Raw genomic sequence first — 15786 nt, 5'->3', positions numbered from 1 at the left:
ATATATTAAAAATCCTACTTGTGCCAAAATATCATTAGTTAAATATGAAGTACTCATTTAGGTATGACACAGTTTACAAATGTCTGTAAACTGTGTCAAACCTTTCACCAATTGTTATTGGCAAAAATATTTAATCACAGTACTATAATTTTATTTTCCGCATGTGAGGTGACTCGAAAAATGTCCTATAAAGGAATTACATTGTTTATTTAGCTGAAGAAGAAGCCATGGTGGAATACTTCATCCTTCCTTTATGAGAGGGAGATGCATGTTCTTACTGTGGTATCAACAATTGTTGTCTAAATTGTTAAAGAAATGAGTGAAACACAATATACAACAGCTCTGATTGGAGGAAAAAGTGGTCTACGACATTTTTCCATGGAATTTTCCAATTTGTATTATTTCTTTCGCCCATTTGCACGTGTAGGCCTATAACATTTTAATAATTGACTAGCCATTGACTCTAACCCTCCACGTCCTTACATAGAGCCGCTTGACCTTCCTGTGGGGGAAAAAAACCGCCTCCTCCGCGGGTTTCACCGCGCATGTTTGTGCGTGGCTCATCATGTGATGCCACGGGCCACGCTTACACATTATATTGAATAAAAAGTGCAGCAGCATGCTCGAGTAAGGAGCAGTACGTATGGATTTTGCGTGATAAAAAAAAAAAAGTCGTTGAAGCCGATTTCAGCACCGGAGCTGTCCGTGACTGACGGATGCTGCTGAGCTCCCTCTCTCTCTCTCTCTCTCTCTCTCTCTCTCTCTCTCTCTCTCTCTCTCTCTCTCCCTCTCTCTCTCTCCGTCCCTCTACTGTTCTCTCCCTCCTCGCTCCTCTCCTCCACGCGCACAAAACGCTCTGTCATGGCGTCTTCCAACAATGTTACCCCCACCAACTGTAGCTGGTGGCCCATCTCAGCCATGGACGAAGACGGCAAAATCACAGACGGGGAGGAGTGCGAAGAACCGACGCCAGAACCCAGACCCTTCAATAAAGACAGGCTCGTTTTGTACCACTGGACGCAGTCTTTCACCTCCCAAAAGGTAAAAAAATAAATAATTAAAATATGCAAAGCTTGAAAATGGTGGGAGTCCCACGTCCGGTTGCACGTTGCTGCAGCACGTGATTGTGATTAAACACATTTGGTTCCGTGCATGTTTATTCTTGCACGTATTGCCCCGGAATATGAATACGATCATGCAGCGGGGCAGGTCTCCCGTTGGAGACGTTCAGCATTGTGCTGCAGCATGGGGCTCGTTTCCTCGACACAAAGCTGGATTGGTGACAAATATTCCGTTTATTTACCACTGTATGGATCCTCCACCCCCTTCCTCACATTTTGGAAACAGTTGATGCTATTCAGTCTCCAAATGGCTGGTAAATTATGTTACAACCTATGCGCTTTGACATATGACATCCTTAATAATTTATTGGAATTATGTGCAAAACCAACCAAAGGCCATCTTCCCTCCTCTGCAGCTGAATCATACCATATGTTGATTTTCTAAAGGCTTCTTTTTGTTGGCTAAGTAGACAGTAACATGTACCTTTCCTATTAAATGAGCATATTTTAATCAAGTCGTGCTCTGGAAGCGACTCATTCACAGACATAATGAAGCTATAGGCTTTGTACTGCAAAGTATGATCCACAAGGCTTTACTTCACAAGCAGCATGCATATTGAAGGGAAACTCCACCAGTCTGACACAGTTCAGTTCACGATTCAAGTAGTAGCACGCAACCTGTGGAAACACTTCATTGCGTCTTCTGTGGAGGAGCATTGAGAGTTCCTCAAAGGAATAAACCATGGTGACATCAATATGGCAAATAAAATTGAACTATACTACTCTCATGATTTTTTTATGTTGTCAACCATTTTCAATTCAGAACATTAGCTTGTTCATGTATCTTTAAACAGTTATTGCAGCTTCTCTTTTTTTGTCAAACATAGTTATTAATTATTTATGTTTCTGTTTTGGAAAGATTAACAAAAGAAGTTGAAAAACATCACTTTTGTGATTGCCTAGATTAATTGATATTGATATTTCTTTTCAGTGGTAGCCTTGCATATTGCATGCATGCCTCAACCAGCTGGCCAAGTGACTCTGGCTCTTAGTAAAGGTTGCTACGATACAAAGACATTGGATAAAACACAATATTAGGCTAAAATAAAACCCTACCAGCCGGTACAGCATCACATACTGTTGAGAGAGGCCCTGTTGAGAGGCTGAATCTTTTGTTACAGGCATTACAAATGTGAATGGGTTTTTTAAATGAGCTTTTTCTACAGGTGACATACGATTTGGAAAACCTGCATCTTGTTGGTTTCCCACAATGATGCAAGTGCAACACTAATCAGCTGGAACAGTTGTAATGAAATGACAATTAGTGCTTCGTCTAATGATCATCGACTTTAGTTGTGCCTCGTTCGTACACATGGACACACTCCTCCAGTTTTAGAGTTGCAAGGATAAGTCCCTTACTTGCTCGGTCAGTTGATCCAGTTTCATTTGTCGTTGTGCAAGCAGATGCATGCTTTAAATGGCATTTTGGGAGTACAACTTTTACTAGTTTTAGTAGAGTTTTTTTATGAGCCCAGTAGAAGCTAGTCCACTCCACCAGCATTCAAATGCAACAAGAATGCTTGCATTGTGAAAAATAAAAGTATCGCCAGAGCACCTTGAAAGGTACTGTTATATTTAGTCTACCTTGCGTGAAAACCCTTTTTCTAAAAAGACAACCTACAGTTAACACTTTGCCAATGAGACACTGAGCAAGTGACGATGACACTTCACCAATAGATCAACAACTCTGTGAAGACAGTATTGTCATCAGATGTTCAAGAGGAAGTCTCTATTTTTGCCTCAATGACTTCCTGAGAAGACGAGGGAAGCTAAGCCATCAAACATCTCCTGCCTGACACTTTCTTCATTATTCATCTCTCTGTTTATTATGCTTAAATTAAATAGAAATCCATAAACCAGGTACCTCAAATTGTACTTAAGTTCAGTATTAAGTCAAGACATGTTCATTTTGTGACTAATATTATTGTATAACAATCTGTTAAAGCCATGTCACCTAGCAGTGTGTTTACTGGAACCCAAAACACAGTTTTATAGAGAAATCTGAAGTCTGTAATTCTGCTGATAAATATGTAAAAAGTTTTCTTTGATGGACTTTGCAGCTGCAATCATAGAGAAGTTCCTTCTTCTGAACCATCAGTTGGGCTGTAACTACTGTGCTTTTGTTATTAAATCATTCGGTATTATTTCATTACACCATGTCTGGCCATGTTCCTTCTGTGTGACCCAATGCAGCACCTTATAGCCCGAGTGTCATCTCCTCTCCCACTGTTCCTATCCCCACTAATAGCTCTCCATGGAGCTTATCCTCCATCCCTGAGGGTTTCTGCTGAAACGTTAGCACACTGCAAAGCATCTCAATATTTAGCCAGATCACATAAACACTTCAGATAAGGTTATTTATTATACACAACATAAACATGATAAGTTGTATTATTGTTTTACTTGACATAAAAATGATCATCAGTCGCCCCCCCTGTATTCACGTCTTTAAAGTGTAAAAATATCCCCTCGTGCCTACTACTTCATGAAGCTATTCACATTGTTTTTTTTGATTCATTATTCAGACAGTAGTCTTATTCCCTTCGGTTTGAGCAGAAAAAGCCCGGCTTCTCATCTCTCCTGCTGATCAGCCGCTTGTGTTTGTGATTGCAGGTACGTCTCGTCATCAATGAGAAGGGTCTGGTCTGCGAGGAGAGGGATGTGAGTATGCCGCTGCAGGAGCACAAGGAGCCTTGGTTCATGAGGCTGAACCTGGGCGAGGAGGTGCCCGTCCTCCTCCACGGAGAAACCATCATCAGCGACTACAACCAGATCATAGATTACATGGAGAAAAAGTTTGTGGGAGGTATGGTGTGTTGTTCATTCATCTCATCGCGCTGAACATTTATTTTTTTGAGCAACAAGTCATGGCAGATCTGTCAAGCTTTGGGTTTCACTGCATGTAGAACATTGCACTGCAATGAAACAATGTCTTTGTGTAAGGAATGAATTAAACTGTATCTGCTCCTGCGTGAACTACAATTGGCGTCTTGCCTCAACAGCTAAGCGTATTTGGCATGCGACACGTCCGGCTTTCGCTGCGTTACATCTTCGTGGCCCCTTTTTATAAGATTTATTATGTCCACTGAAAATATTAAAAAGTCTTAAATAGAAGCCTTTTGAACCAAGTCATGGATCTAAAAAAAGAAGCTAAAAACAAAAGACCTTCTTTGAATTGTGAATCAATGATTTTAATACAAACCAGTCCTCACTCATTTTATAATCTCAGTCTGTTTGTGATACTGCCGGAGTACCAAATATAATTGAAAGCCTTCACTACTTGACCATCTGTTGTGTCAATGTGTCCTGTGCTGTGAATCAATGTCTCTGCATGTGAACTCCTCTAATTAGATCAAATGAAACTGGAATGATCCCTTGGGAGAAAATAGTGTCAAGAATGTTGATTATATGAATAAATCCAGTCGATAAGATTGCTGAAACGTTCCGGCCAACGAATGAATACGCAGAGATGTGCCAATATTTGAAATGTGCATTCTCAGGGCGTCTATTCACAGTTGCAAAAGTAAAGCAAACTTCACGATGCATACACTGAATCGTGCTCTCTCTGTGTGTGTGCAGCATGTCCTACAGATTGCTCAGCTGAGAGATTATGCCGTTGAAGTCAAACTTGAGCAGGGTGTATTCTTGCATCCGTTGAACAAACATGTGAAAAAAAACAGAGCCCGTATGCTGGACAATTCCATAAATCTATGCTTCTTCTCTATGCGTAAATCCATAATGAAGGCTGGCAACGTGCGCTGCGGGTGCCCTGGAAAGTGCAGATGCCTCGGGAAAAGAGAGACTCTCCTACTGGCACCGAGCGACTTGGTGCTCTTCCTGTGTGAAACTGTTTGCTGACAACGAAGCAATCAGTGGCTCTTGTATTCTGTAAAGTGCATCACTGTCAGCGAGACGACGCGTTGCTCTTCAGATGGCTCCACCACTGTGCCTGCAGCAGACCAAGATGCCCCTGCACGATAAGCCTGGGTCAGCTTGCAGGTCCCCGGGACTGATTACTCAGCTTTTCTGGAGCTCTTCCCTGGTGCACTTCCACCCCTCCACGAGCTTCTCCATCACCCTGCACATCCTCAAGCAGCCAACTGTCTGCTCTGTGCTCCCTGAGCTGGTTCGGCTGTGACCCTGCGCAGAGATAAAAGCTCACTCTGTGCCGCTAACCTGTTCCAACCTTAATGCTTTCGGCACAAAGTCAGCACTAAAGAGTTTTGGACGGCTGGTTCTCTTGATCATTTTAAGAAGCAGTAGTTCAACATATTGGAAAACCACATGTATAAAAGAAAATTGTGAAGGGTTTTTTACGGCCGAGAGTTGATTGAGGAACTCGTTAGCACTCTCATATCTGTCCCTTTTGTCCCTTTTTGTATGTAAATTGGACCAAGCAGCTCCAGAACCAGGCAGAAGCTCTTTTCAGTCCGCAGAGGTTTTATTCAGACTGCTTCCGTATTGTGTAGATGTCAGGCTTTGCGCCCCTGTGTTGCAGTAAGAAAGCGTAGTAACTGTTGCTTAGAAACCTCAACTGTTCAGGGAAGTTCATGAAAATATACCCAGAATAATTCCACAGTGCAACTGTGCTTAGGAATCCTTTGTGTTTTGTTGTGTTTGCATTTAAAAAAAAAAGCTGCGTCTTTTTGGTTGTCATCTTCAGAGATCTCTGGCAGGGTCCTGAGCTACATTTAAATATTTCCCTTCACAGACACGGTGGCTCAGCTGGTCCCCGAGGTCGATTCGCCCCTCCACGAGCGGGTGCAGCAGTACCGCCGGCTACTGGACGAGCTGCCTATGGACGCTTACACACACGGCTGCATCCTCCACCCGGAGCTCACCGCCGACTCTATGATCCCAAAGTACGCCACCGCAGAAATACGTAGTAAGTGAAGCCAGCTCACCGTGTTGTGTAGATATATAATTCATTATTGCTACACAAAGACAGGGTGGCTGTCTATAAGAACTACTTTTGTATAGTAATAGTTATAGCATATTTTTCCTCTAATATGTATATATTTTGACTTATGCTTTAGCGTCAGTTTTGTATTTGATTATCTGTTTATTTTACATTTAATGATTTCTGAAGCATAGTCAGTCAAATGTAATACTTCCCGAATCTACGTTGCTGACTACCAGCTAATGTTCTAGAAGCTCTGGGTCCATCTTGTTTGCAGCAACAATAAATACTTATAATGGGTTTTGCAATCATAGACTGAAACATTTCTAATTATCCAACAATATATACATATAGTATAGCTTAATATATTTTACAATGTGGATTATAACAACAAAAGTGTCTCCCTCTACCTTAGAATAAGTTCTCCACGTAGTCAGCGGACTCTGAACACACTCGTACCTAATATGTCTGCACTGTGCAAATATTCACAATTTAAGACTACTTTGCTTGCTCAGTGTGTGCACAGATATAATGTTAATATCTCCACAGCAACGCGGTCTAACAGTAACGTCTTGTGCACTCTACAGGACATTTGGCCAATGCTGCGACGGAGCTGATGAAGCTGGACCACGAGGAGCCTCAGCTAACAGAACCGTACCTGTCCAAGCAGAAGAAGCTCATGGTGAGTTTGATGTGTTCATTGATGGGATTTAAAATGCATTAACGTATCACTTGTCTTCATTCAATATTATCATTTAATATTATAATGTATTATGTACAACAAGGGAGGCACAAACCCCATTAAACTGAATCCCATCACTTTTTACATGGTTTCTCGTGGTCTGCATATTACTGATGATGAAACAACATAGTTTTAATGTGAATCAAGGAAATATTATTCTTTGGATTAGTTTCAGAGGTTAAAGGGTGACAACTGCTGTAACAAATGATATAAAACCATCCTTGACGTTATACGTTATATCATATTTTAATTTACATAAAGACTGTGGGGATTTTCAGGAGGGTATCCTTTAAAAACCACTTGCTCCTTAACGCTCCTTTACAGACGAGCTTCTGAGAAAATATTATATTGATTTCATATGTAGTTCCTTTTATTCTAATTAAAATAGACCTGGAAATACTATTTTCAAAAGAAAAGAAAAGAAAGGAACCAACCCTAATATCTAGGTTAATTGATTTAACCTAGATATTAGATTTAACTGACTGTGGCCAGCAGTAAAATTTGGTCTTAGATAACTTGGAATGGTATTCATATTAATCTAATTATTCATACTTTATGATGATGGAATTCCCAGCTATGCTAACTATATCTGTTAAATCCTCTTTGTAAACGATGATCAGGCAAAAATCTTGGACCACGATAATGTGAACTACCTGAAGAAAATTCTGGGTGAGTTGGCTATGGTTCTAGATCAAGTGGAGGCTGAGCTGGAGAAGAGAAAACTAGAGCACCAAGGTACGTGGCGGAAAATCACAATCGCACCAAAACATGTTGCAAATATTTCCAACGATGTTTACATGCGATTTCTTTGCAGGTCAAAAGTGCGAGCTGTGGCTCTGCGGACCTGAGTTTACACTCGCCGACGTCTGCCTCGGAGCCTTGTTGCACAGGCTCAAGTTCTTGGGACTTTCTAAGAAATACTGGGAGGACGGCAGCCGGGCCAACCTGCAGTCCTTTTTCGTGCGTGTGCAGAAACGCTACGCGTTCCGCAAGGTCCTGGGCGACATCCACACAACCCTCCTGTCCGCCGTCCTGCCCAACGCCTTCCGGATGGTAAAAAAGAAGCCGCCGTCCTTCTTCGGCGCCTCTTTTCTCATGGGCTCGCTGGGAGGCATGGGCTACTTTGCCTACTGGTATTTAAAAAAGAAATACATGTAGTTAATGCCCTCTTGTTGTCTTATATGTCTGTGTATTTGTGTGATGTTTCGACTTTTCTGTAATGTTTTATGACAGCAGGAAAACTTAATTAATCTATATAGAGAACACTATTACTTACCTGGGTGAACAAAGAATATTAAAACATTCCATAATAAGAAATTGTTGACAGCACATTTTCTGGTAATCAAGGCCTACATCGAGTTTGAGTTGTGGCAACTTGCGGCCGACAAGTCCTAGTTTTAATTTTGAAACTTTAGTTTGACTTACGCATCGGGTCTAATACTCAAAGCTTAAAAGAACCCAGACTAAAATGTTAAACACAATAACAGCACCAGGGGGTTAACTGACCTTCGCATGCCACTATTACAGCCATTATTCATACCTGCTCTTCACTCCTGAGGTCCACCCACTAAAAACCACAGGAAGACGTTACATGACGAAGAAGTTGTGTGAAGTGCTGCCAGAAGAAATGACGAAATGACGGAGGCAAATTGGGGGAAATTAGCTTTTCACTCTCTCTCGAAGAGACGTAGATACACTAAATATGAGGCTGTACGGTCAGGAGAAGGTGAGCGTGGTTACAGTGAGGCCCGGGAACCGCCGGCTTTATGGATTCTACAAAAAATATTAATCTGTGAAGAACCCAGAAGATTGTGGACTGCTGTTAAATACTAAATTTAAAGCTAGACCTAGCAGCAGGACAGCTTAGCTTAGCATTGATACCGTAAACAATCTTTAAAGACTCTTTTAACCCCCATGATGAAAAAACACTTAAAAACATACGTGTTTTAAAATAAGTAAAAAGTAGCCAGAATATTACGTAAAACACATTTTAAATCATTTTATTTTGAAAATATAAAACGTGATTCAGCATACTTTCTCTCATCGAGAAGGGTAAAAGAGTCTTTGATCATTCAGGAAATTTCTATGGAACAGTTTAGATAAACAACCTTCTGGGCTTCATTGAAGATTTTGTGGATTACAGTGTGTTGAAGAAGGATTTCTGATCCGGTCCACTTCTCACATTTTGTACAACCACTTTACTAAAATCCACCTACATTCGTTGATTTTGTTTAGCAAAGGTTTGAAAAAGAAAAATGTGTGATATTGACATAATAACAATTCAGACCCTTTGCTATGATGCTTGACATTTTGCCGAGGTTTATCGTATTTGAGAAGTTTCTACACTTTGTTTGGAGTCCCCACCGAGCTTGTTTTCAACATTATTCGTAAAGGCACATACTTTTCTTTTCATTGACTCCCGGATGAAAATGTACAAAAAAAACCCAAGTGACGAGGTTCACAGCTGTCTGCGTGGCTCAGACAGGATCGGGTCCAGGCGCAGTTCTGAGGAGGCCCGCACACATTTCTGCTTTGAAGGATGGAGGCCATGTCATTGGGAAGGGCTCTGAAGGATTTCGTGATAGTTCAAATCCACGTTTACTTTATCATTACGGAGAGTGGAGAGTGGACTGATTTTGCGAGATTTTTTTTTTTCTTTCTCCCCCACTACAGTAGATGTCCATGACGGGCAAAGATTGGAGCTTTATATGTAAGATTTGCCGACTTGTGGAAGCACTGCTTTTAACTGTCCACCCGTCACACAGCGAGACACAGTGAGACACAGCGAGACACAGTGAGACACAGCGAGACACAGCGAGACACAGTGAGACACAGCGAGACATAGCGAGACATAGCGAGACACAGCGAGACATAGCGAGACATAGCGAGACATAGCGAGACACAGCGAGACATAGCGAGACACAGCGAGACACAGCGAGACACAGTGAGACACAGCGAGACACAGTGAGACATAGCGAGACACAGCGAGACACAGCGAGACATAGCGAGACATAGCGAGACATAGCGAGACACAGCGAGACATAGCGAGACACAGCGAGACACAGCGAGACACAGTGAGACACAGCGAGACACAGCGAGACATAGCGAGACACAGCGAGACACAGCGAGACACAGCGAGACACAGTGAGACATAGCGAGACACAGCGAGACACAGTGAGACACAGTGAGACACAGCGAGACACAGTGAGACACAGCGAGACACAGCGAGACATAGCGAGACACAGCGAGACACAGCGAGACACAGTGAGACACAGTGAGACACAGCGAGACACAGCGAGACAGCGAGACACAGTGAGACACAGCGAGACACAGCGAGACACAGTGAGACACAGCGAGACACAGCGAGACACAGCGAGACAGTGAGACACAGCGAGACACAGCGAGACACAGCGAGACAGTGAGACACAGCGAGACACAGCGAGACAGTGAGACACAGCGAGACACAGCGAGACACAGTGAGACAGTGAGACACAGCGAGACAGTGAGACACAGCGAGACACAGCGAGACAGCGAGACACAGCGAGACACAGCGAGACACAGCGAGACAGTGAGACACAGCGAGACACAGCGAGACAGTGAGACACAGCGAGACACAGCGAGACACAGTGAGACACAGCGAGACACAGCGAGACACAGCGAGACACAGTGAGACACAGCGAGACAGTGAGACACAGCGAGACACAGCGAGACACAGTGAGACACAGCGAGACACAGCGAGACACAGCGAGACAGTGAGACACAGCGAGACACAGCGAGACAGTGAGACACAGCGAGACACAGCGAGACACAGTGAGACACAGCGAGACACAGTGAGACACAGTGAGACACAGCGAGACACAGCGAGACAGTGAGACACAGCGAGACACAGCGAGACACAGCGAGACACAGTGAGACACAGCGAGACACAGCGAGACACAGTGAGACACAGCGAGACACAGCGAGACACAGTGAGACACAGTGAGACACAGCGAGACACAGCGAGACACAGTGAGACACAGCGAGACACAGCGAGACACAGCGAGACACAGTGAGACACAGTGAGACACAGCGAGACACACCAGGTGAGTTTATTTAGAGCACCACGGATCACGGAGCCACCCTCCCTGTGTGTTGGAGAAGTTGAGACTTTGAACTGCTGGTACAATTTTAAATTCTGCATCTAGGGCACAAATAGTGTTACATTAGGGTTAGGATGTATATGTTGTTGCATGGGTACTTTCATATTGTGTAAGCGTTATGGTGGTGGATGGACACTGCCCAGAGGCAGAATTTATGATTACTACCAAACTTTAAAACCATAGATTACCTAAATACTCTCTTGGTGGTTGTCACCTTTGAAGCCCCTTGCACTGTACCGTTCGTACTGTTTCAAGATGGTCCTTCAGCAATACTGACCCAATTGAAACTGGATTTTACTGCTGTTTTTGTTTTTATTTTTATTGCCCGCCTCCTCCTGACCGATGCAAGATTGTTTTTACAGATACATTTTTCATTCTCCTTCATGTTTCCAGACTGGATTTTACATGAGCTCACATGTTGAATAAGGAGAAGATGGGAGGAAAAGCTGATTCATTTGAAGTCATTTAAGAAGTATGAGGGTGAACACAAAGCCCCCCCCCCCCCCGGCTAGCTTTGCCATTCTAGTTGTTTGTTGACGCAGTTTTACATTTCTCACTCCACACTCAGCCTTAATGGGAGCCTTGATGCTTTTCCCTTAGTCAGACCTCCATCATTTTGCTCCTGAACAATACGCTTTTCAGCCTCAACTCATGATGTGAGCCGGAGGCCGGAGCTGTAAGCTGCTTTTGGTTTTATGGCTTCTTACACAGACGCTTGTTGCAGAAAGGACTCACAGTACATCGTTTGTGTGCAGCTTAAGCCTTTGATAGTGAAAGGCAGTTTATTTGACATTTTGAGTCAGGATGCTCCCGGTCTCCCTGCCCTGCAGCTGGTGACGATTGTCGGCCTTGGCAGCAACGCGTTGAATCAAAGACGACACTCAATGCTCCTCCAATAGCAGCATCTACTCGCTGTGTCACATCTGATAATAAATCGGATTCTTCTGAGGAGCGCAGAGGTCTCGAAGCTGTCGCTCAGCCTGTTTGGTTTTGATAGTGGTCGTACAGCCACAGCGATTGGACATGAGACACTGCAGATGTGCATTAAAGGAAACAGGGAGGTTGTTTGGTTTTCAAATGTTTTTGCATGAACGGCAATGATGTAAAAAGTATGTATCTGAATTTGAAGTTTCTAAGAGGACACAAAGTGAAAAAGCACCATTTCCTGTTGCAATTTAATTGTAAAATTGACTTAATTGTGATTTAAGTTGACTTTTTAACCCTCAGACACTCACTTCTTTTGTTGATTGACAAACTGCAGAAGTCACTGCAGAGGAAAATATCAAGAAACTTCATAATCATCTAATCACGTTGAATGCTTTCCCACCGGTTAAGAATCCACTGCGTCTTTGGACTGAAATCAAGGCACCTGAGGGGTTGTATCTGAACTTCTTTGAACACACACAAAGATCTCAAGGCAAGGAATGCAAGTTGTTATTTGTGGCCATTATATTTCACTATAGTATTTTATATTTTGTATTTTATTTTGTATTTTTTTTATATATATATATATATGCATTTATTTATGGTGCTTTTTATGATGTTTGTTCATAAGCCTTAATTTATTCAGTTGCCATCAATGACAAATAAATAATGAAAATGGAATAAACAGATCCTGGTTTTTATTTATTTTATTTTAACGTACATTGTTCCCTTCTCTCTAGTTTGTTACTGTGTATTTGACACATCAAGAAATATAAGTGCTATAAAACATTTGACAATATTGTAAAACAATATTCATAAAGAAATGCACCGATAGCAAGCTTCCCTAAATGTCTCATTGCAGGAGAAGGCCGGTATTATATTATAATACTCAATAAAAAAAAATATTTTTTTAATCCTTATTTTAGTGCTAAATACTTTCCTACTTGGTTTGTGGCACTCAGACTCTGACTCATTTGTTTCTACGTAGGATATGAACCAACTTTCAGGAATTTCCTGCCAGCAAACATTACTTAACTGACTATTTAAAATCATCACTGCGTTGTTGGAAACAAATTAAGTTCCAACTGGAAATGTTAGTTGACTAAATCGATTAATCAAACAGAAAAGTAAATAACAATTCTTTTTCTTTTTTTCCTTTTGACAATAAATATATTGTCACAAAACCCGAATAACTTCTGGATCCAACTTTTCAATTTTGAGGATTTGTTTTACTTTTGTTTGGACAAAACGTAATATTTTAATTCCAAACTTGGACATTTTTGATTAATTGAATAATCTGCAGTCAATAATTAAATATTCATATTAACAAACTAAACCATTTAATGAACTACCAATTGCAGGGCTGGCTTAAAACTAAAGTGTGTCTATGATGAACATGTGAAACTATGTATAAACTCACTATAGAAGCTTGATGCATTCTCTGAGCAAACTTTACTTATTGTGTTGGCACACAGTCACAATAACTCTCATATGCAACAGCTCATTTAAATCATTAGATTCAGTGTCTGATCTGACTTTGTTTTGCAATGGACCTGTAGACATTCTCAAATGTCCCAATACATCTAAAAAGCTGCAATAACTCTGAAGCTGAAAATTAAAAGGCAACAAACAGTGGGACAAACAATAATGCAGCATGCAAGCCTCGGCGGCTGGAGGTGAGAGGCTGAAGCCAGGCAGCAGAGCAGCGTCTTGCTTTTATCTCAGATTACCAAGTCATTTTGGGAACAGCAGCTGCCAAACACCATCCAGTACAAAACGACCTCAGAACGAACTTAGAATAGAATTGGCGAGCTTGGACCCGACGAAAGATAACGTCAAATGTAGTGGGCTGTTATGAGGATGGCTGCAACAATAACAATCTACAGGATAGTATGACTGCAGCTCAGGTGTGTAGTTTCAGTCCCTTTAGGTGGCGCTGAGGAGGGAGTCCTGGCGACCAGGGTTTTAGATACCAAACCCGATACGTCAGATACCACCCCAGCAGGCCGCATACGGTCCCTAGCAGTTTGTGAGACGGGTCATGAAAGTAAACGGAGGTGCACGCAAACATCCACACCCAAACAATCACGATCAGATTCAAGGCTACGTAGAGCAGGTTTAGCACCATCCTGGGCAGAGCAGAGAGACTGGCTGTCTTCAGGAAGGCCATGGGCGCAGTCTCCTCCATGATGAAGAGAGACGAGTAGGCCAGGATGAAGGAGTGTCCCGAGATGTCATAGCCTTGCCACTGGTAGCCGGCCCGCCTGCAGCCGACTTTGGACGTGAACTCCTTGCTGATAACATCCACGCCGTCGGTTTCGAAACACGAGCCCGTCAAGTCCTCGACGTAGAAGAAGGCCTCGGTGCAGGCGTACCAGATCATTGTCGCCACCGCCAGAGACAGCAGCCGCCGGCCGAGGAAGGACGCGCTCCGGCTGAAGGACGAGTTGGAGAGGAGGAGGAAGGGGGTCAGCAGCAGCAGCGTCCACCCCCAGGATACTTTGACAAAATACCTGCAAAAAAAACAGGGAAGGGGAAATCACATTTAGTCTAAGCTAATAGCAATAACTAACACAACTTTTTCGATACTACAGTCATCTGCACTCTTATATCGTATCAGATTAAAAAGCAACTGTGGGTTGAAGGTGTCTTTTGTACTTTGACACTGTGCATGGGTATTCGTTTATTAAACCATCTTAACCGTTAGTTAAGTAACTCTAGCCATGAAAATCATTTCATTTCTTAAAGACAATAACTCCTGAGGCTTCACTGAGAAATATATATATATACTGTGTGATACAGCACCATTTAACAAAGCTTTGCGAACATAAGCCACAAGCGATGAACGGTCACATTTGACCTTTGACCTAAATTACGTCGGCGTAGCTAACTTCATTACAACGCAACGTCAGGGGAAAATCACAAGATGGTTGTGTGTTACCACAAAGCCTTTAAAAAAAAAAAAAAAGCTTTGTTACCACAAATCCTTTTACTAACCTACAGTGAGCACGGGAGCTCAAATCCGTCAGTTATGTTAGCTAAAGTCACCCCTCAGCTAGCAACACAACACAACCGCTCGACTCACACATTCAGGGCATTTCTGTTGCTGCTGAAATACGTCTGCGGAACGAGCTCCAGCTCTTTCAGAATCGATCCCACCACCGAAATGAGCAAAAAGATCCAGTGGAAGTTTTGCCTGACGGCCGGTATCCTCCAGAGAGTCACCAAGTTGTCCACAATGACATCCACCGCCGCCATAGTGACAGAGCTGACAAGACGAGTGCCTCTGACGTCACTGTGGCTCGACCAATGAGGCTTCTCTTCGGTCAGCTTCCGTTTGTCACTGAATTCCCTTTCGTGACGCCACCTGTTGTACGTGATAGTGTACGCCCGTTTCACCGTTTATTATACTTTTATAGATACGTAAGCTGCGTTCAGTTTTAGTCATGTAAAAGTAATTTCAAAAGTGTAATATACTCGTTGTACTTTACAGAGACCGCCATTGGAAATTGTGCATTATTAGCATTATTAATGTAAATTACTTGAAATTATAGTGCTTATTAAGCATAATGATCCATTTAGTTGCTGCTATATTAAGTCATATGTGTTGATCATTATTGATCAATCAAGGTTAACATATCGTTAAAGGTTGCTGCTGTTGAGGGTGGGGCTGAACTGAATAATTCTACAGTTCTCTAATAATGACTAATATATTTTTTTTAATTTTTTTTTTAATTATTGTGTTATTAAAATAAAAGCAGAGGAGTAAAACGTAGATTATTTGCCTCCAAAGTGTAGTGGACTAGAAATGTATAATGGAAATGCTCCAGGAAAATTACAAGTACCCCAAAAGTACAGCAGTGAAGTAAATGTACCTCAACTTTCTGCCACTGCAAAATGATAATAATATTTCGTCAGATAAACAAACAAAGAAATAATGCAGAAATCATGCACACTCAA

At 42.2% G+C, this 15786-nt stretch overlaps 2 protein-coding genes across 2 annotated transcripts; one reads left to right on the top strand and one right to left on the bottom strand.

Moving 5' to 3' along the window:
- The first annotated feature begins 556 nt into the window (after window positions 1-556).
- gdap1l1 (ganglioside induced differentiation associated protein 1-like 1) lies at window positions 557-9253 on the top strand. Its single transcript, XM_037477955.2, has 6 exons — window positions 557-1041; window positions 3735-3927; window positions 5833-6006; window positions 6609-6703; window positions 7384-7498; window positions 7578-9253. Exons 1-6 carry the CDS (start codon window positions 862-864, stop codon window positions 7919-7921), a joined length of 1101 nt encoding a protein of 366 aa, XP_037333852.2. The 5' UTR covers window positions 557-861; the 3' UTR covers window positions 7922-9253.
- Window positions 9254-12511: 3258 nt separating this feature from the next.
- Window positions 12512-15163, bottom strand: fitm2 (fat storage inducing transmembrane protein 2). Its single transcript, XM_062565663.1, has 2 exons — window positions 14912-15163; window positions 12512-14339 (listed from the first exon to the last, which is right to left on the bottom strand). Exons 1-2 carry the CDS (start codon window positions 15082-15084, stop codon window positions 13730-13732), a joined length of 783 nt encoding a protein of 260 aa, XP_062421647.1. The 5' UTR covers window positions 15085-15163; the 3' UTR covers window positions 12512-13729.
- Between the last annotated feature and the right edge of the window lie 623 nt (window positions 15164-15786).

Source organism: Pungitius pungitius, chromosome 1 (assembly GCF_949316345.1).
Source record: "Pungitius pungitius chromosome 1, fPunPun2.1, whole genome shotgun sequence".
Classification (NCBI taxonomy): Eukaryota; Metazoa; Chordata; class Actinopteri; order Perciformes; family Gasterosteidae; genus Pungitius; species Pungitius pungitius.
The sequence above is the reverse complement of the archived record's forward strand: the minus strand, read 5'-3'. Positions and strand labels throughout refer to the sequence as shown.

Coding starts and splice junctions, on each gene's coding strand:
- fitm2 (XM_062565663.1), bottom strand. CDS start 15,084: ATGGCGGCGGTGGATGTCATTGTGGACAACTTGGTGACTCTCTGGAGG. Junction 14,340..14,911: donor AACAGAAATGCCCTGAATGT/GTGAGTCGAGCG, acceptor TTTTTTTTGCAG/GTATTTTGTCAAAGTATCCT.
- gdap1l1 (XM_037477955.2), top strand. CDS start 862: ATGGCGTCTTCCAACAATGTTACCCCCACCAACTGTAGCTGGTGGCCC. Junction 1,042..3,734: donor AGTCTTTCACCTCCCAAAAG/GTAAAAAAATAA, acceptor TTGTGATTGCAG/GTACGTCTCGTCATCAATGA. Junction 6,704..7,383: donor CCAAGCAGAAGAAGCTCATG/GTGAGTTTGATG, acceptor AACGATGATCAG/GCAAAAATCTTGGACCACGA.